General features: G+C 60.5%; 2 protein-coding genes across 5 annotated transcripts in view; one reads left to right on the forward strand and one right to left on the reverse strand.

Moving 5' to 3' along the window:
- Positions 1-209: 209 nt before the first annotated feature.
- MTHFR (methylenetetrahydrofolate reductase) lies at positions 210-17,523 on the reverse strand. Of its 4 annotated transcripts, none has more exons than XM_062190449.1 (12): positions 17,452-17,523; positions 15,356-15,601; positions 14,091-14,273; positions 13,040-13,150; positions 9,757-9,950; positions 8,872-9,119; positions 8,608-8,745; positions 8,267-8,447; positions 7,719-7,901; positions 5,784-5,885; positions 4,801-4,920; positions 210-4,488 (listed from the first exon to the last, which is right to left on the reverse strand). In XM_062190449.1, exons 2-12 carry the CDS (start codon positions 15,564-15,566, stop codon positions 4,270-4,272), a joined length of 1,890 nt encoding a protein of 629 aa, XP_062046433.1. In that variant the 5' UTR covers positions 15,567-15,601; positions 17,452-17,523; the 3' UTR covers positions 210-4,269. The 4 variants fall into 4 exon arrangements, with proteins under 4 accessions (XP_062046433.1, XP_062046431.1, XP_062046430.1 ...); XM_062190447.1 differs by having other exon boundaries at positions 14,091-14,329; positions 17,452-17,517; XM_062190446.1 differs by lacking the exon at positions 17,452-17,523 and adding an exon at positions 15,877-16,015 and having other exon boundaries at positions 14,091-14,329.
- Positions 17,524-17,687: 164 nt separating this feature from the next.
- The window catches only part of CLCN6 (chloride voltage-gated channel 6), a 41,126-nt gene continuing 38,824 nt past the window's right edge, over positions 17,688-19,989 (forward strand). The window contains exons 1-2 of the mRNA XM_062190450.1: positions 17,688-17,906; positions 18,644-18,703. Of these exons, the coding sequence (XP_062046434.1) occupies positions 17,820-17,906; positions 18,644-18,703 (147 nt within the window). The 5' untranslated portion in view covers positions 17,688-17,819. The remainder of the gene's footprint in view (positions 17,907-18,643; positions 18,704-19,989) is intronic.

A 19,989-nucleotide genomic window follows, 5' to 3' on the forward strand; every position in this document is an offset into this window, starting at 1 on the left:
AATGGCTCTTCAGACTACTGGCCGTAGAGGCGGCTGGTTCCCACCCCATCCATGGTGGCAGTATGGCTAACCATTTCCCCAGGGGCCCGACAGCCCTGTGGAGCCCCTCCCCAGCCCTCCGCTCCGGCCAGACCACTGCGGGCTACTTCCAGGCACTGACTGAGTACCCGGGGTCTGGCTGCTCTCTAGGACAAAACAGAGACGGGGCAATCAACAACATTTTACTGGAAAAATAAAATATGCTCATTACAGGAAAGTCAGAAAATATAAATGAACCCCAAGTTTCTTCATTTTCTCTGCCCAGAGGTAGCTGTGACTGCCTCGCTAGACCTGAAGCTGTCAGTGCCGACACCACCGGTGGTGCTAAGAGGTCGATGGCCTATGGGGTCACTGAGGGACACGGCCCCAGAGCCACAAGCAGGGGAAGTAGTGCTCAGGTCAATTGGCATTGTCAGTTCTGCTGCAGAACGCCAAAAAAAAAAAAAAAAAAAAGTGTGTTTTCTCGGCTCGAACTCAAAGAGCTGACTGCAGAATCCGCACGTGGGGCTGCGCCAACGGCAGCGGCTGGGGCGCCAGGGTATTCTAATTCTAGGCGCATTCTAGGGCAGTTTTTTCCCAGCATTCTTAGCATTCTGTTCCTGCCAGCAAGGCAGGTGATGGAGAAACCGAGGCTCACAGACAAGCAGCCGCTCTCAGGCACGCCCACGCCTGGGCAGCCCTCACCTGCCGCACGGGTGGGTGCCAGCCGGCCTGCAGTAGTGCTGAGTGCCCCTGGTCTCAGGCGAGCCTTCAGCCTGGTACCGCTCGGGGCCGGAACATGGTGCAGCAGGTGTGCCGCGGTGGGAACACCCACAGTCCACTCAGGTGTCTGGCTCTAGTCCTGGTTTCTGATGCAGCTGCCTAATGTGCCTGGGAGGCACTGAATGATGGCCCAAGTGCTTGGTTGGGTTCCTGCCACCTATGGGGGAGATCAGCTGGAGTCCCCAGCTCTCAGCTTTGGCCTGGCCCAGTCCCGGCTATTCTGAGCCCCAGGGGAGTGAACCAGATGGAATCTCTGTCACCCCTTCACATAAATACCTGGGTCATTTTTCTTTTTATAAAAGCTAAAGTGGGAAGAGTAAGACCCACCTTCCAGGGCTGTGCCTGGCTCTGAGTGGTGACTCCCATCGGCCCACCTCTCTGCAGGAATATTGTCAGCCTTGTGGCAGGACAGCCAAAGGGAGAGGCAGTGGCACCCTGCTGGCCACACTACTCTTGGGCACCCTCTGGGCAGTGCGACCCGCCCCATCTGTGCATACACAAGGAGGCGGCCCGCACAGCTGGGCGCAGGTCAGAAAGCATCCCACCCGGTCACCTGTCCTGCCAGGCCCACTGCACTCAGCTTTTCCTCTCTGGCTGTTCCCTCAGACCCACAGCAGCTGGACACCGGCCGCAGGACCCGCAGCATTACCTGGGCCAACACATCAGCACAGCCACGGCGGACGGACGCCGCCAGGGAAGATGGCCTGGACGCAGAGTAAGGCGACCCGGCCCTGGGGACAGAGGGCAGCTGAAGGGCAGGACCGTGGCGTCAGCAGCCCTCGGAGCCTGGGATCATTTTCTGTGTGCTCACCGTTCTCCCAACCCCCTTCCCGACTACTCTGACAAGTTTCTCCTGCCTTGCTCATTGTCTTTCCGGGTCGCAGTCCAGGGTGGCTGGCACCTGGCGAAATGTGGCAGGAGGAGGCGCACCAGGCTTAGCGCCATAGCTGTGGGCCCCTTCGCTGCTCACCATGAAGAAGGAGCCAAGCTCCTCCTGACCAATGAGTGAACCTCCTGACTCGACTTCCCTTTCCAGTCTACCCAGCCTTCCAGCTCTGGCTGCCATGGCCTGGAGACGGCAGCTCGGCCCCAGGCCTGTCCCCTACAGGACCAGGAGGGCCCTGCAGCCCTGAGACCAGAGCCCTCCAAGGGGAGGACGGGAAGAAGGGAAGGGATCCCAGGAAGCTGGGGTAAGGGCAGCGTGCGTGTGAGAGGCAGGTGGACGGGATCGGTGAGGGGCTCGCCAGAGCTGGGCCTTCTGCCAGCCAGGGTCCACTCCTGCAGGAGCCTGGACGAGCAGGCCCAGGTCCGTGGCCTCACAGGGGAGAGGACACGCTCTGCCGACAGGGGGCAGCACATTCAGCGCTGGCGGTCTGAAGCCCTGCTTAGCCAGTTCCACGCTTCCCGGAAGGCCAGGTGCCTGGCAGCTGCGTGGCAGCGCTGGGTGGATGTCCAAGGGGCAGAGCAGCTGGGGCGGACCCTGGTGAGTGGACACGGCCCCTGCCGACCCACACTGAGTGAGGTCCTGGGGCCCATCCCCATCATCCCACCCTCAACCCGAACCCCTAGAAACAGTGCCTCTCCAGTGGGGTCTCAGGGGAGGCCCGGGAATCGGCATTCACACACTTCAGTCCTCACCCGGTCACATCCATCCCACCCTGTGCCAGAGCCGTGGGAGGAGAGGCAGCTGGGGCCTCTCCGCCACCTGTTCCCACAGCTTCGGCAGTGGCACCTGGCACGGGCCTGGCGGACATGGCGGCATCGGGTCCTGCGGCTGCGTGTGGCTCGGCGGCTACGGCAGCAGGAAGACAGCGGAGTCCTTTCCCGGGTACTGGCGGGGGCACCCCCCGGCGCCCACCCTTCCCCAACAGTGCCACCTCTGGACAGTGCTGAGCTGGGGGGTCTCTGCTTGCCACCCCCAGTCTGGAACAAGGCGGGGCCGGGGGGCACTGAGGTCGCTCTCCCACCAGCCTGAAGTAGGACCTGGATCCCAAGCACCTGCCCCCTCCGTCAGTCCCTGCTCTGGAGCGCAGCCTCCCAGACACGGCCAGACCTCTCCTGAGCCTCTGCACGTGGCCTGAGACACGTAGCCCTTCCTCTCCCCATCCCTGACACCAGGCCTTCGAGAAGTGGCACCAGCGCCTGGCAGCTGGCCCCAAGGGGAGGAGCCCCCAGCAGCCCGAAGGCCCTGAGCAGGTGAGACGCTGCCCAGCTTCGGGGACAGCAGGCTTGAGGCAGAGCACAGGGCGCAGTCACAGCTGTGGCTTGTTCCCACGGGATCAAAGCAGAACCCAGCCCAGTCTTCCCAGGGAAGGAGCCACGTCCCGCACACCAGGGTGCAGGGGTGACACAGGAAACAGCTCCAGGAGCTCGAAATGAAAATAAAAGCCCCCAAGTCCTCACTGCTTCTCTGGCCATCTCTCCCAGGGCTGCCTCGGCCGCAGCTGGCTGGGTCTGAAATGGAGGAGGGGATTCTGCCGCCGCTCTGTGCCCACCCCCCCTGCACCCCACGCCTGCTGCGGTGCGGGCCTCTTTCTGGGGAAGCCAGCCATGATCAGCCGCAGGCCAGGACTGGGACACGGAGCAGCCCACCTGCACCTGCCAGTCACTGCCCCAGGCAGGCAGCAGGGCTCGGGGGTTGACTCCCGGGGACAGTGCCAGGCTGACAGGCTGGGCAGAGGGCTGAGCCACGGGCAGGAGCTGGGCCTGCATGCAAAGCCAGCCGGCAGGCAGGACTGCAGAGTCTTGGTCAAAGCTGGGGGGCTGCCCGGGGAAGCTCATTCTGACAGTTAATGGGCCGGTGTAACCAACCCTCCATGACCAGGGAGAAAGGCAAGGCCAAGGGCCCCGCCAAGCACGAGGGACAGATGACCTTTAACCCTGAAAGGACACTCCTTCCCTGGAGCCATCAGAATAGAGATTTCAAACAACAGCACTGGAGACAGACCTGTGCACAGGAGCCCTCAGGTACACAGGTCACGGGAAGTGCTGGCGCCAGCAGGGGCCGGTGCCTCGGCCAGCAGACACGGGCAGGGCAGCCACGTGTCCTCCCGCGAGTCGTGAGGGCCCAGCAGCCATCCCCCCAGGGATGGAAGGGTGCAGCACCTTCGCTTGGCCACGTCTCTGCTCGTTCTACACACGCCCCTAAGTACAGATTCACCGGGAGTCCAAGCTGGTGCCCCGAGGCTGCCCTGAGGTGAGGGTTCATTTGGCAACCAGTCTCCCCCTTCCCAGGGAGGAGGGTGCTGCTGCCCCCTGCTGTTCTCTGCAGGACGGAGGCGCTCCCCACTGAAGGGAGCAGAGAGCACCAGGCTCCCGTGGGGCGGACTCTGGTCCGGCCAGAGCCTAGTCTAGCTGCCATCATCATGTGGGGGAGTGGAGACTAGGGTTCGGGACAGCGAGGGGAGCTGAGTCTAGGAGGGAGGAGGAGGGGCATGGGCGGCCCAGCGGAGGACGTCAGGAGCTGAGTCACGGCGCCCCCGTCTCTGCCTCCTTCCGAGCCGGCCTGCCCAGCAGCTCAAAGGTGTCTTCCAGCACCTGCCACAGGCAGTTGTCCAGCGGGAACTCATTGTCCACCAGGTTGACCAGGAAGTAGTTGTCGTGGATGTACTGGATGATCATGCGGGACGGGGACTCCTCCTCGTACAGCTTGCCCCACTGCTCAATCCACAGAGCGAAGGCCTCATCCTACACACACGTGTGTGCGCAGAGATGGTTGTCAGGGCCAGCCTCCGGTCAGGGCTGCCTGGCCTCCTGCCGCTGCCCAACAGGGCACTTCTTCCGGGCGAACAAGGCCCAGGGCCAGCGCAACCCCTGCCCCCTCCTCCCAGCCCAAAACAAACACCATGCAGAAACACGACCCCTGGGGAGTCGGCGTGCGGGGGGGGGGGGGGGGGGGGGGCTTGAAGGCCAAGTCTGCCGGCCCTGGGACTCGGAAACACTGCCGGCCCTGGGACTCGGAAACACCGCCCTGCAGCCGGCTCACCCCCAGTCCTTTACCTTCCAGAACATGAAGCTGACAGGATCCACCACTGTGGGCTGGATGATCTCTCGCCCCGGGAAAATGCCCCAGGTGACTGCATTGGGTTGCAGCTCAGGGGCATTGGTGATGTTCTCACCCTGCGGGGAGGGGGGTGAGGTCGGAGCAGGCTTGGGGCAAAGACAGTTACAGCCCTGTCACTGCCCAGAGAGCCACTGCTCGCGGGGACCCAGGCCTCCGACCTCCTTGGCAGGCCAGCGTCCGTGGACGGCACTGCTCTGCAGCCCCTAGAGGCCGACCTGTGTGTCTGTGTTCCTCACTCTGCTCCCATCAGCCTCCACGTCCCACTGACTCACCTGCTCTCTAGCCTGCCCCTCCCGTCCACCCAGACCCGGATCAGCACAGGGACGCTTCCGCGTGCCTCCGAGCCATAAGCTGGCCACTGTGACCGAATGCGATCGGCCAAGGAGCCAGGCACTGCTGCTGAACAGGCTCCCCAGCCCTTAGGGAAGCCTCGAATTCCAACCAAGACCAGGAGGCCCTCTGTGGATCTGGCCCCTCAGCGACACTCCTGCCTCCTTCTTCGCCACTCTTGGTTTCCCCAGAGAGGGCAGCCAGATGCCTCTGCCCGCTCTGCCCCTCCCTGGGACGTCCTGCTCCCCGCTGGCCAACTCTCTCTGTCCTCAAAGATTCAGGCCACAAACGACCCCTCCCAGAACCCTTCCCTGACCTTCCAGGCTAGGCATCCCTCCTCTGGATCCCACAGTAGCCTCTAATGAACTTGATTTTCCAGTTTACACTGACTGGTAATTGTCTGTTTCTCTGTCCCACTGGGCTGGGAGCTCTGAGAGCAGGGGCCTGGTTTTATCTGCATCTCCTTGTCTGGCACAGTGTGTCTGGCCTGGGCTAGGAGGCTGGGGACTGCTGAGGGAGTCAATGTGGGTGTGCCAGGCCCCAGCACTCGGGCCCTGCTAAGTGCCACCTGCACCCGGGGCTGGCCTACCTTCACGTCGACAATGTGGTAATTAACCCGGAGCTCATAGTTCTTCAGCACCTGCAGGAGAGCCTCCACAGTCTCGCGGGAAGTGAAGAATTCCAGGTAGGCCTGCGGGAGGCAGGTGCCCATCAAGCCGGTCCCTGCCACACACCCTCCCCATGTGCGGCCACTGTGCTCTGTAGGGACCCTGTGGGGGAAGCCTGGACACCGGCAGCAGTTCGACCAGCTAAGGCGTGTGCGAGGCCTGGGAGATGACAGCGACACTGCCATCTTGTCCAGTGCCAGCATCTAGGAGGAACTAAACTGGGCTTATTTAAATCCATTTGCTAGAATGCCCAGAATCCTGCCAGATGGACACTTCATCCCCAGATGAGGAAGTGAGGTTCAGGAAGTTGGGCAAAGTGGCCCCACTGCTGGGAACCAGCCAGCCAACACATCCTGTGTCCTTCCGTGAGCTGAGTACTGGATGTGCCCCGTCACATTCCACCCCGGAACAGGGGACGCATGGGCGTGCCCCGTCACGTCCCACACTGGAACAGGGGACACGTGGACGCGCCCCGTCACGTCCCACCCTGCAACAGGGGACACGTGGACGCGCCCCGTCACATCCCACCTCGGAACAGGGGACGCGTGGGCCTGCCCCGTCACATTCCACCCCAGAACAGGGGACACATGAGCATGCCCCGTCACGTTCACCCCTGGAACAGGGGACACATGGGCCTGCCCCGTCACATCCCACCCTGGAACAGGGGACGCGTGGGCCTGCCCCGTCACGTCCCACCCCAGAACAGGGGACACATGGGCCTGCCCCGTCACGTCCCACCCCAGAACAGGGGACACATGGGCCTGCCCCGTCACATTCTACCCCAGAACAGGGGACACGTGGGCCTGCCCCGTCACATTCCACCCCAGAACAGGGGACACATGAGCATGCCCCGTCACGTTCACCCCTGGAACAGGGGACACATGGGCCTGCCCCGTCACATCCCACCCTGGAACAGGGGACACATGGGCCTGCCCCGTCACATTCTACCCCAGAACAGGGGACACATGAGCATGCCCCGTCACATCCCACCCTGGAACAGGGGACACATGGGCCTGCCCCGTCACATTCTACCCCAGAACAGGGGACACATGAGCATGCCCCGTCACGTCCCACCCCAGAACAGGGGACACGTGGGCCTGCCCCGTCACGTCCCACCCCAGAACAGGGGACACATGGGCCTGCCCCGTCACATTCTACCCCAGAACAGGGGACACGTGGGCCTGCCCCGTCACGTCCCACCCCGGAACAGGGGACACATGGGCCTGCCCCGTCACATTCTACCCCAGAACAGGGGACACATGGGCCTGCCCCGTCACGTCCCACCCCGGAACAGGGGACACATGGGCCTGCCCCGTCACGTCCCACCCCGGAACAGGGGACACATGGGCCTGCCCCGTCACATTCTACCCCGGAACAGGGGACACATGGGCCTGCCCCGTCACGTCCCACCCCGGAACAGGGGACACATGGGCCTGCCCCGTCATGTCCCACCCCAGAACAGGGGACACATGGGCCTGCCCCGTCACATTCTACCCCAGAACAGGGGACACGTGGGCCTGCCCCGTCACGTCCCACCCCAGAACAGGGGACACATGGGCGTGCCCCGTCACGTCCCACCCCGGAACAGGGGACACGTGAGCATGCCCCGTCACGTTCACCCCTGGAACAGGAGACGTGTGGACACGCCCCGTCATGTTCACCCCTGGAATAGGAGACGCATGGACGCGCCCCATCACATTCACCCCTGGAACAGGAGACGCATGGACGCGCCCCGTCCCATCCCAGGAACGGGGGACGCGTGGATGCACCCTGTCACGTCCCATCCCAGGAACGGGGGACACGTGGAGTGGAAGCTGCTCCATCCCATCTCAGGGGTGCCCCGTGCGTGCCCACACCTTCTGGAAGACGTAGCCCCCGCTCGGGCCCCAGCCCACGACGGGGTCCGACGACGGCTTCCCGTTGATGTTAGGCTGTGAGTTGACGGTGAGGATGCCCTGGCGGTTCACTCGCAGCAGCTCCTCCTTCATGAGGCTCGTCTCGGCCGCCAAGGGCTCGTCGTTCCAGGGCAGGCACGTCACCTGGGAGATGGGATGGGGGCTGGGCAACGGCTGGGGCCGGGCCTGGGTCCCCTCCACAGACCACCCTTCTCGCTGCGCTGAGCTGCCACGTCACAGCGTGGAGAGGCAGCCAGCCAGGGCGGGGGGCGTCACAGCCCCTCAGTCTGGCCCAGGCAGGAGTCGGGTGAAGGGAGCACCCAGGGTCGCCCTGCACCACTCACTTGGTAGGCAGGAGTCGGGCGAAGGGAGCACCCAGGGTCGCCCTGCACCACTCACTTGGTAGGCAGGAGTCGGGCGAAGGGAGCACCCAGGGTCGCCCTGCACCACTCACTTTGTAGGCAGGAGTCGGGCGAAGGGAGCACCCAGGGTCGCCCTGCACCACTCACTTTGTAGCCCTGCGGGTTCGCCTCTCCCGAGAGGTAGCGAACAAAGACTTCAAAGACGCTCTCCTCGCTGGTCAGCTCCTCGCCCCACATCTGCAGCAGCTCCTCCCTGGGGCACTTGCTCTTCAGGTAGAAGAGGTAGTAGTCCTTCAGCTCCCCGAAGGCTGGGGAGGAGGAGTTGCCCCTGCAGGGGAGGGGCTTGACCGTGAGCCCCTGACAGAGGGCACATGCCCAGATGCCTCCCAGGGCTCCCCCACAAAGCGTGCGAACTCCCTCTGCCCCTCCTCCCAAGCCCAGGACCTGCTGGTGAGGAATCTGTCGGCAAGGAGGCTGCGGGCCCTCACCAGCGGCCATTGGGGAACTCGTCCCACTCCTGGGTGCGGTAGATGTAACTCTTGGGTCTGGAGGCCCAGAAGATGGGACGCACGTCTTCCTCTCGGCGCTTGGGATGGGCACTGACAGCCCAGGGCAGAGGGCGCCTGCGTGAGAATGTGACAAAGGACAAGGGATTGGCTGGAGCAAGGAGAAGATGCCCACTGCCACTGTGGGGGCCAGCATCCAGCCCTGACCACTCTTTCTGCAGGGGACACCCACCGCTGCCCTCACCTGGATCCTCAGTCCACAGGCCCAGGCGCTTCAGCACCTCTGTCGTGGCCACCTCCCGGTTGAGGGTGTAGAAGTGGAGGCCTGGCACCAAGCCACTGGCCAGAAGCTCCTGGCACAGACTCACGGCCAGCTCGATGCCATAGTTGCGGATGGCAGCGTCGTTGTCTTTGATCGGTTCAATCACATCCTTGATCTCCTGTGGCACCTCCAGCCTGGACAGCTTCACAAGCTGCCGGAGGGAGTGGTAGCCCTGCCCAAGACACGAGGGTGCTGTGAGTCCCCTCCAGCCATCTCCTGCTTCACTGCCGGTCTCCTGCCACGTTGTGCAGCCTGACCCAGGACACTAGGAGCACACTGCAGGACTTCCCTGGGGCTTGTCTCGCTTTCTCCGCTCTCTGCAGAGTACAGCAGCTGCCCGCAGCATTCCTGCCATCGGCCCGGGTCACCCCTTCAGTGATAACGCGGTGGCCACCTAACCCAGCTGTTCCTAGTCTCACCGACCACCACAATCACCTGCCGACCCCAGGAAGCACCATGCAGATTCCCAGGGCCACTGCAGATTTGCTAACTCAGAACTTCTGGAGGTGGGACCTGGAAATCCAGCTTTGGAAAAAGCTGATCAAACGGTCCTGATGGCAACCAAGTTTGAGAAACTTGAGTTAACCCAAACTTCTGAGTCCCAATCCCTTCTAGAAGCTTGTGGGCAGGTGAGAGACCAGAGGCAGCCTGGGCGGGGTGAGACGGCACAGGGCAAGGGCTGGGGGGGGAGCCAACAGCAAGGTCAGGAGGGTGCAGTGTGAGCTCCGGGCTTCTGCCCCGAGCCCCGGCCTGTGCTCGGCAGGCAGGGCGGGTTGTGCGCGAGTCTGTGGGCGGCCCGGGACCCTCACCTGGATGGGAAAGATCCCAGGAAGGATGGGGCAGGTGATGCCCATCTCAGTGCAAGCATTCACAAAGCTGAAAAAAGTGTCAGCCGCAAAGAAGAGCTGGGTGATGATGAAGTCGGCCCCCGCGGACACCTTCTCCTTCAGGTGCTTCAGGTCAGCCTCCAGGCTCTCGGCGTCCGGGTGGCCTTTGGGGTAGCCTGCCAAGAGAGCGAGGCAGAAACCAGAGCAGGTGGGCCGAGTCCTCCGTCTCAGCAGCTCCAGCCTCACCCTTTCCCGCGGCACACCTGGGACAGAGCTCGACCGGTGAGCGACTGCATTCATGACCTCAGAGTGGGGGCAGGTAGCTCCAAATGCCGACCCTGTCCCACCTCTCCCAGCCAGGCGGATTGGGCCTGCACTGTGTGGCCGCAGAAAAGTGAAAATGCCACCTTCAGCACCAGCTTGATGCTAGGCACTGGTTAAACTATTTTTAACAGCACTAAGATCCCTCGGGGGCAAGACAGAAGTTAGGAACTGAACCAGTCGCAGGCAGAAGGCTGATGGAAACAAAGAAGAAAGGGAACCCAATAACTACTTTCAAAAGCCCAAGGCCTGCTGTGGGGAACTCTGACCCTCGCCAGCTTCCCTGTTAGTTTGTGCTGCTGCTCCAGCAGCCTGCAGCTGTTTCGGCCCCAGTGTGTTCTGGGAGTCGGAACACACTGGAGCCGTGGGATACCCACGAGTTAGGGACGGGCTTCCAGAACTGCCTGGGTAGTGAGACCAGATGTTCTCCCTACTGGCTCTGTGAACTTGAGAACTTCTCTGGAACTAACCAGCACAGCAGCCTTGCTTGGCCAGGAAGCAGGAAGACCACAGCCCTTGATGAGATACAGGGTGGGTGCTGGCTCCCTCGGCAGACCGTGACTGTGACAAGGCAGTTTTGCTCGCAAGAAACCCAGAGTCATCAAAAACGGGCACAAAACGATCGCCTCAAGGAGTATGGAGCAGACCAGCATCCGGATCTCACACTCCCAGTAATACAACTGTTTGTTCCAGAGGAAATCCATGAACTCTGGAGTCGAAAATCTGAGTATCACCAAACACATCTAGCATCTGATTACATCCAGACTCTGCTCAGCTTGCTATGGCCATTTTTTTGTTTGTTTGTTTTGTTTTGTTTTTTAATCACCACCAGCTTGGTGCTCTCTAATCCACTGATTTTTTTTTTTTTTTTTTTTTAAGATTTATTTATTTGGGCCGGCGCTGTGGCTCACTTGGCTAATCCTCTGCCTGCAGCGCTGGAATCTCATATGGGCCCCGGGTTCTAGTCCCGGTTGCTCCTCTTCCAGTCCAGCTCTCTGCTGTGGCCCGGGAGGGCAGTGGAGGATGGCCCAGGAGCTTGAGTGCCTGAACCCGCGTGGGAGACCAGAAGGAGGCACCTGGCTCCTGGCTTTGGATCGGCGTAGCTCCGGCCATAGTGGCCATTTGGGGGGGTGAACCAATGGAAGGAAGACCTTTCTCTCTTTTCTCCCTCTCACTGTCTGTAACTCTACCTGTAAAATAAATAAATAAAATTTTAGAAAAGATTTATTTACTTATTTGAAAGGCAGAGTCACAGAGAGGCAGAGGTGGCGATGGTGGAGGGGGTAGGTAGGTCCTCCGTCTACTGGTTCACTCCCCAAATGGCCCCATCGGCAGGAGCTGGGCCGATCCGAAGCCAGGAGCCAGGAGTTTCTTCTGGGTCTCCCATGCGGGTGCAGGGGCCAAAGAACCTGGGTCATCTACTGCTTTCCCTGGCCATAGCAGAAAACTGAATTGGAAGTGGAGCAGCTGGGACTCAAATCGGTGCCCACACGGGATGCTGGCACTGCAGGCGGCAGCTTTACCTGCTACGCCACAGCACCAGCCCCTAGTCCACTGATCTTTATGATAAGCAAAGCACAAGCTATCCAGCAAGAATCGGCTCACAGTTTTGCTACTTTCCACTGGGGGTCAGTTAATACTCACCCCTGTCGCACAGCCCCCAGTTAACAATGCATCGTGACCGACAAGTACACTGCCAGGCTGACCCTTAGAAATGTTCCTAACTCCTGACCAGTGCTTCCCAGCTGAAGCCACCTAAACAGCACTGTTTGCAAAGACTGGACATGTACTTGGGGACCTGGAGAAGAGCCCATGGTGACACTCAATAAGTTTCTTGAAACAATTATTTTTTAATAATAATTCAGATCACTTGAAATGCTATTGTATAACGTAGTTATGTTTAATATAAAAAACTTCTCTTGGGGCTGGAGTTATGACACAGTGCATTAAGCCACTGCCTGTGATGCTGGCATCCCATATGCGCGTCAGTTCAAGTCCTGGCTGCCATACTTCCAATCCAGCTCTCTGCTAATGTGCCTGGGAAAGCAGTGGAGGATGGTCCAAATGCTCGGGCCTCTGTAACCACATGGGAAACCTGGAAGAAGCACTTGGCTCCTGGCTTGGCCTGTCCCAGCCCTGGCCATTGTAGCCATCTGGAGAGTGGATGGAAGATCTCTCTCTCCCTTTCTCTTCTCTCTCTGTAACCCTGCCTTTCAAACCAATAAATCTTTTTTTTTTTTTTAATATGATTTCCCTCAAAATATTGGTCAAAAGCTGTCATTCCAAGATGTACCCTGCAGATCCAGAGACTTCTATGTCCCTGGCACACTCTGCCTCACTGGACCTGGCCCCGCCTGGAAGCTGAGAGTCCAACCTCAGAGAGCGGGGGTAGGAGCGGAGGTCACCCCCACCTTTCTATCAGGGGAACCTGACTGGCCTCCCGGCTGCCGCTGACAGACTGGACTCGAGCCAACCTGATTTCGTCTCCCAGGAACTTGGGACTGACCTGACAACCAGCCTGGGCGACTGGCGGGGCCGACACACGCGTACCCTGGAGCAGGGCACGTGTGTGGGAAAGGGTCTCCTGGAGGAAGCAGGGGGCAGACTGACAGGAAGCAGAGACGGAGGACCCTTGTCCCCAGAGAGGATGACTGGTGCCACGGCGCAGCGCAGTCTGATGCCAGTTTCTGACCTCGAGTTCTGAGACTCCCTGTGCCCCGGGGTCCTCTCAGTTAAAAGCCTCTTTTCTTTGAGAGGCAGACAGGAGCAGGCAGGCAGAGGACAGGGCCTCGGGGTCAGGATGACAGCAGGACAGTGTCTACTTCACCCTGCACGTCCCTCATCCAGCAGGGGCTCGGCCCACAGGTGCCCTTCATCGCCACGTCCTGGGCCCCCAAGCATCTCGTCCCCTCCGTCCCACCCGCCCGGACCCTCAGCCACTTACCTGCCACACAGATGTCAAAGTAGTCCCCAAACTCGCTCCGGATGTGCTTCACCAAGTCTACGGCGTAGTTGAAACCTCCCTCCTCCTCTTCCCACTGGTCCCCTACGGGGTCTGCAGGGTTGGCGGAGGTCATGGTTACTTCTTTATCACTATTGTATTAGTTACGCGTTACTTCCTTTTTAACTACAGGCATCCCTTGATGTCCATTCCCAGGTGCATTAGCAGGGAGCTGCATCAGAAGTGGAACAGCCGGGACTCAAACCGGCGCCCATGTGGGATGCCGGCACCGCAGGCAGGGGCTTTACCCACTGTGCCAACCTTCTTGTCACCTCTACCTATACCTGCGCCCAGAGCTGGGAGCTCCCGGAAGGCAGGGACTTCCTCCAAGTTCAGTTTGGATCTCTTCTTTCTAGGATAGCACCTGGTACACAGTGGAGGCAAGAAAGCCGCCCACCTGTCAAATGTGCACCAAATGCCAGCTCTGGGTGGGCGGGTGCTAGCAGGGCCCAGGAGCCAACTGCCACTCTTCACTGAGCCAGGGGATTGGAGGTTCCTTCACTCGCATCAACTACGTGGGTCCAGGCACCCCCTCCAGTCCCCCAGCCCCCAGAAGGGTCTTCCCTCATCTCATGAGAAATGGGCTTGTGACGGTGAGCACGAGGCCCCCAGAGTCCACACTCAAGGTCCCTCTTCCCACTCTCGGGCAGCCTAACAACAGCAGGAACCAAAGGCCAACCAGCTGCTCTCACTCCTGGACAAAGGCCAGACTGCACCCTGTGACAGGGCCAAGTGCAAGGCACAGCCAGTGATCAATGAGTTTGCAGCCAGGGCTGGGCGTGACTGGACACTGGCTGAACTCCTCCAGCGAGGTCAAGGAGGTGGAAGTGGCAGCTCCATCTGAGCCCGGGGGAGACTCACTGCCCACATTGCCCACTGATGCTGCTGGCACGGATGGCCCAGAGAGATGCAGAGAAAGGACTGGTCCTGTCCTGGGACAGGGGAGGCCGTCGGGAAAGCAAGAGCACAGACAGGGGGGCGTGCCGGCTCACACCTCCTCTCAGCGCCAGGATGTTCTTCAGGCCCAGCTGCTTGGCCTTGTGCAGATGGGCTGTGATGTCCTCCCGCCGCTGCCGGCAGCAAGTCATGTGCAGCATGGTCTCCAGGCCGCAGTAGTTGACGGCGGTGCTGGCGATCATCATGGAGGAGGTCTCCTTGTCTGAACCGGGGTCGCCTGCTGGGTGCCAGGTCACGTCTATGAAGAGGGGGCCACCTGCCGCCATCTGGTCAAACCTGTGACGGACGTCTTTCTGAAGAGGGCTTCCTGGGGGAGCACCACCCTCCATCACCCCTCTCTGGGGCCCCGGGGGCTGGAGAAGCAGCATGCAAGCTGGAGCCCGAGCAAGCTGCGCATCTGCTGGCTTTGCTCCGTCCGGACCGTGTGAGCCTGAGCAAACTGCTCCAGCACTCTGAGCCTCTACCTCGCTTACAAGTCGTGCCCGCTCCCCCACGATGCCACGGGAATGCAGGAGAGGCGGCCCCGCAGCACCCAGAGCAGTCTGGAGTGCAGAGCGGGCTCTCTGTCTCACTAGGGTTACTGTGACGGCATGGACAACACGCAACAGGGCCACCAGGTACGTGAGCAGCGCATCCATCATTTTGGGTGAGCTGAGACGTTTCCATGGGCGAAAGGGGCGGGAACTCGGTCACAGGTGAGCGGAATGCTCGGAGTGACAAGAACAGGGAACGAGGGTTGCCGGACACAAGGCTCTTCCTCGCCGCAACCCCGGCCAAGTTCCTAAACCAGACCCAAACCCTGGTGCCCAGGAGCACCCGTCTAACGATCCACCTTTTGCCTTTAAACTTCCAAACCTTGAGCGTGTCACACAAGAACTGCAAATGGTAAAAATCACAAACTCTGAGAAAGGAGCTGCCATTCCTAAAGCGCTAACGTAATTCACTTGGCATTTCTAGATTTCCAGACGCATATTCCAGATGCCTAACTTGCTGAAGACTTCTCTAAATCACTGCTTTGTGATTCCCACACCGTCCTCAGGGTCCAGCCCCCAAGAGCTGCCAAAGAATGCGGTTTGCAAGAATCAACATTTTTTTTTTAACCCGTTAAAGAGTGTCTTAAAGATATCTGACGCCCAGAGGGACTTTTCCAAACAACTGAGACAAGCAGATCAAATGTCTCTGCTCTTTTCCACCCCCTCGTCCGCCTTTTCCTTCCGGGTTAAAGTGCAGCCCCGCTGCAGGGCTGCCAGTTCAGCCCCCCCACAGCCCCCCAAGCCCTTTCTTAACCTTAAACCAACCTACCTGGAGATGAGATTGACAGCTCCCTGCGCAGTCCGTGGCGGGAAGAACTCGAGGGAGAACCACTTGTCCCCCGATTCCATCCTGCGCCGCATCTTCTCCCGCAGTCTCTCGTGCCGCTCAGGGTCCAGGCCCGGCGTGGAACACCTCGAACTATTTTTGGAACCCTCGCTGCCACTGCTGCTGCCTTCTGAGCGGGGCTGGAGGCCGCCATTCCCTCGGGCCTCGTTCACCATGGCCGGGTTCCTGCTGCACGGGGTGAGGGCAGGGGCATCAGAGGGCAGGCAGCCAGGTCCCAGGCACATTCAGATACCCAAGAGGAAGGTTCAAGGCAGGGACGCTGTGTCTCCACGCAGGAAGGCCAGGGAGGGTCAGGCTGACGCTGCCCCCGCTCCGCGGCTCCACGCTCCCCAGCTGCAACTCTGCGTTGCCTGGCTCTAGGCTTTGCCCTCCTGTGCTGCCTGGAGACCCCACCCGGCGCTGAGACCAGCTTCTTCAGCCCCTGGGTCCTTGGTGACAGCTACCTGATGGACGGCGGCACAGAGAGCCTCCCGCGGGCCTGGGGGGCCCACGATCCTGGGGAGGGGCAGCGGTGCCCCGCTGGGAGGTCCATCTCTGTCAGCTTAGACCCAGAGCGGGGAGAGGACGGAGGAACCTTCCCCGGCGGGTGTGTCCAACTGGGCGGAGCTGTGACAAAGGAAGTGCCCTGAGCTGGGGCCAACTCAGGGGGGCGGGGGCAAGGCTTCCAGGCTCCAGGGAGAGCTGAGGCTGTGCACGGAGGAGGGGGATACGGGGGCCAGAGACTGCTGGGGTTGGCGGAGATGAGGCCAACAGACGTTCAGGGTCACCGGATCCCTCTCCAAAGAAGGAATGGCCCGCTCGGGCTGGCCGTGCCTGAAACATCTCCCGTTACTTGGAGCAGTCAGTGTGCAGGACACAAGGGCTAGGGCTCAGAAGCCAGCTCTCTCCTTAGTTCACCTTTCTCCAAAAAGACAAGGCTGCGCTTTGACAGCGGCTGTGACCCGAGCTCGGTCAGAAAGGGCACGGCTTGACGTCCCACTCGGCACAAAGGCCGTTCGCTCCTGTACCACTCAAGTCCCCACAGACATCGCCGGGCCCACAGCAGGCAGGCCGATGGAGGAAAGTAAGACAACCGAAGCAAACACTCCTCTTGCCCAACCGGCACACACAGGCGTGGCGGGAATCGGTGCGCGCTGACAGCGAACAAAGAGGAATGGCCACGTCGGGGGGGGGGGTGCCCCCGAGATCTGATGGAGTCCACGACCCCGGCCCCTGACACGCACAGTGCACACAGTACTCCAGGGTCCAGGATCCCAGGCCCAGCACCTTCCCCTCCGAGGGAGTCGCATTTCGATTGAGAAAACCCCGGATTCTTAGCGGGGAGCGGGGAGCGGGGAGCGGCCAGGGCAGCCCCGGCTGCCCTCTGTCCTGCGGGCTCATTCGCTGCCTGCTGGGACGAACCCTGGCCCCGGGAGGCTGCAGCCCGGCAAACTACTGCTCTTCAGTTTATTGCATCCTTGTCCGTGCCAGGCACGTGCCCACGCTTCACCGGCGGCAAGCTCCCAAGGCAGCCTGGGTTATGGGGTGGGCTAACGGGTTTGCCTCCCCTCCCTGGCACCAGTGCCCTGCGCCACGGCGCAGGGATCCTGCCCGTGGTCTCCTCGGGGCCTGGCGCAGCCGACACGCACGGAGGCCGCCGTTTTCCGTGTACTAAGCACTAGCACCGCGCCAAGCACAGCGCTCTAAGCCCACCGCCCCCGGAGGGCTCCCCGGGGGCCCCACTTTCTTGTCCAGGGGCTCGCGGGGAGGCCCGCGCGCAAGGCTGGGCCCCCGGGGACCGAGTCAGTGGGTCACGGGAGGGGGCGGGGCGGCAGGCCGGGGTGGCGGGGGCCAAGCTGGGACCTCCCCTCAGGCGTGAGGGGGCCGCTAGGGGTACAGCCGGCATCTGAAGGGGCGGAGACCCCCACGGCGAGGGCCCGGGCCGGTGGGTCTCCAGAGCTCCCCGCCCACAAGGAAGTCCCCGCCCCCCGGCTCTGTGGCGTCCCTCCTCGGCGACCCCACGCCTCACCATCACTCACCCGCCTGTCGCAGGCAACTGGAACGTTCGCCCGCCCAACGCCGCCGTGCGGCCGCGCGCGGAGGGGGCAGGGCGCGGGGGCGGGGCCCGGGTGTCAGGTTGCCAAGGGAGGCAGGACGAGGGAGGAAATCGCCCTTGTAGGAGGCCGGAAGTCCCGCCCCCAACATGGCCGCGCCCAGAGGTCTCGCTGAGAGCCGGCCCTTTACCGTCATGTGACGCGGGCCCTCGCCCCACCCGTCTGCAGCCACTCCCTGTGTCCGTCCCCAAGCTCGAGAGCACCACGTGACCCTCCCGGGCCAGTCACGTGAGGCTCGGATCCTGGATGGGAGGGGGTTGGCGGAGGGGTCCGGAGTGCAGTAAAGGAGGAAGATGGCGGGGTGCAGGGGGTCCTTGTGCTGCTGCTGCAGGTGGTGCTGCTGTTGCGGTGAACGTGAGACCCGCACCCCGGAGGAGCTGGTGAGGAGCGGGCGGCGCCGGGCTGGGGAGGGGGCGGTTGCTAAGGGATGGCGCGAGGCGTTGCCGGGGGTGGGGCCGGGCTGAACCGGGCCTGCAGGTGGCAGCGGGTGGGGCCTGGGGACAGCAGCCTGGGCACCAGGCGTCTGTTCTGCTCCGCGTGCCGGCTTCTGGGGTCTTTTCTCCTAACCCGTCTAGAATCGGAGGGAGAATCCAGTTGCTCCCATCCGTATTTTCTATTTGCATCTGAAAAGGGTTCCGAGTGGAAGAAGCGTCTGCCGGATGAGCCCTTTAATCAGGGCTGTGTGCTTCGTGTCCTGGCCCTTTCCCACTCTGTCCCTGACCCTTTCTGGGTCACTGACAATCCAGCTTCCTTCTGCAAAGCAATCTGGGAAGACTTGAGTTGGTGTGTCCCCAGAATGGACGTGTGCCGTCTGATTTCAGATCCGGCACGTTGTCAGATGGAACCTGGGTTTTTTTTTCTCCCTTTAGGTTGGCACAGGACCTCTTGGAGGTGTTCAGAAACAAGGGTGTTATTTGGCAAATGCGTCCATAGAAAGGAAGAGCTCCCCACCCCCGTGGCACCCTACCCCCATAAGCAAATTTTTTTAAAGTCCTGTGCCCATTTGGTAACGGCTCTAGCTTATTTAGAAATTGGCAACTGGCTTCAGAAAATACTTCTGTCTTCTTCCACTCCTAACTGCTAAAAAGCTTTCCATCCTGTGGGTCCGTTTTTCTAGACCATCCTTGGAGAGACACAGGAGGAGGAGGATGAAATCCTTCCAAGAAAAGACTATGAGGTGAGTTGTAGATGCTGCCTTGCATGAGGTGGCCTGGTCGCGTCCAGCCAGAGCACTGAATCAACCAGAGATGCTCTTTGGCCGACTCTCCCAGGGAACAAGTGAGTGAGCGATAACCCCCTGGGAAAGGGGCTGTTTGACAAGCCTTTTCTTACCTTAAGCCCCAAACAGTGTCTGGTGTCTTTATGCTTTTATAGGTCTGTGGCATCTTAACATGGCTACAATATGTATTTGCCATTAACCTGTTTGTTTTTGTAAACAATAGACCACCAGCATCAAAGCTTGTGACAGTGTGTGCTCATAGCAGGTGTGTGGCTGAAACAGGAGGCTGTCTCTTTTGAGAGAACTTAACAGTTTCAGATGATTGTTTCCTGCCCAGGCAACTTGTCCCTGAAATATTTTCAATTGGAGTTCTAGTCTCGGATATGTTTAGAGAGTCTTGTGTCTTTATTTTTTATTTTTATGGTTTTTAAAGATTTGCTTACTCAAAAGACAGAGCGAAAGAGGAAGAGAGACAGGGAGAGAGAGAGAGAGAGAGAGATTTTCCATCCACTGGCTCATTCCCCAGATGGCTGCAACCAGGAGCCTGGAGCTCCATCCAGGTCTCCTATGTGGGTGGCAGGGGCCTGAGGACTTGAGCCGTCTTCTCCTGCTTTTCCAGGTGCATTAGGAAGAAGCTGGGTCAGAAGCAGAGCAGCTGGGACTGGAACCGGCACTCTGATACAGGATTCTGGTGTCATAAGCAGTGGCTTAACTCTGCCTCCCAGTGCCCACCCTGAATCTGTGTGTGTGCGCGCGTGTGCTTGTATTTTAAAGATGTATCCATTTTCTTGAAAGTCAGAGCTACACAGAGAGAGAAACAAGAGAGAGAGGTCTTCCCTTCATTGGTTCACTCCCCAGATGGCCACAACGGTCGGAGCTGGGCCATGCTGAAGCCAGGAACCAGAAGCCTCCCTTGAGTCTCCCACGTGGGCTGCAGGGGCCCAAGCACTTGGGCCATCCTCCGCTGCCTTTCCCAGGTCACTAACAGGGAGCCGGATTGGAAGTGGAGCAGCCAGGACCTGAACTGGTACCCATATGGGATGCTGGCATTGTAGCCAGTGGCCCAACCCACCAAGCTACAAGGCCAGCCCCTGGAGTATATGTTTTTTTGTTTGTTTTCTTTGTTGTTGTTGTTGTTGTTGTTGTTGTTTTGACAGGCAAGGTGGACAGTGAGAGAGAGAGACAGAGAGAAAGGCCTTCCTTTACCGTTGGTTCACCCCCAAATGGCCGCTGCAGCCGGCACG

Source organism: Lepus europaeus, chromosome 5 (assembly GCF_033115175.1).
Source record: "Lepus europaeus isolate LE1 chromosome 5, mLepTim1.pri, whole genome shotgun sequence".
NCBI lineage: Eukaryota > Metazoa > Chordata > Mammalia > Lagomorpha > Leporidae > Lepus > Lepus europaeus.

What these genes read in the sequence shown, in the direction of transcription:
- MTHFR (XM_062190446.1), bottom strand. Translation starts at nt 15,965, where the DNA reads ATGGACCTCCCAGCGGGGCACCGCTGCCCCTCCCCAGGATCGTGGGCC. An exon ending in CTGGGATCTTTCCCATCCAG is followed by an intron (nt 9,120 to 9,756) that starts GTGAGGGTCCCG and finishes TGTCTTGGGCAG; the next exon opens with GGCTACCACTCCCTCCGGCA. An exon ending in GAGTTCCCCAATGGCCGCTG is followed by an intron (nt 8,448 to 8,607) that starts GTGAGGGCCCGC and finishes CCTCCCCTGCAG; the next exon opens with GGGCAACTCCTCCTCCCCAG.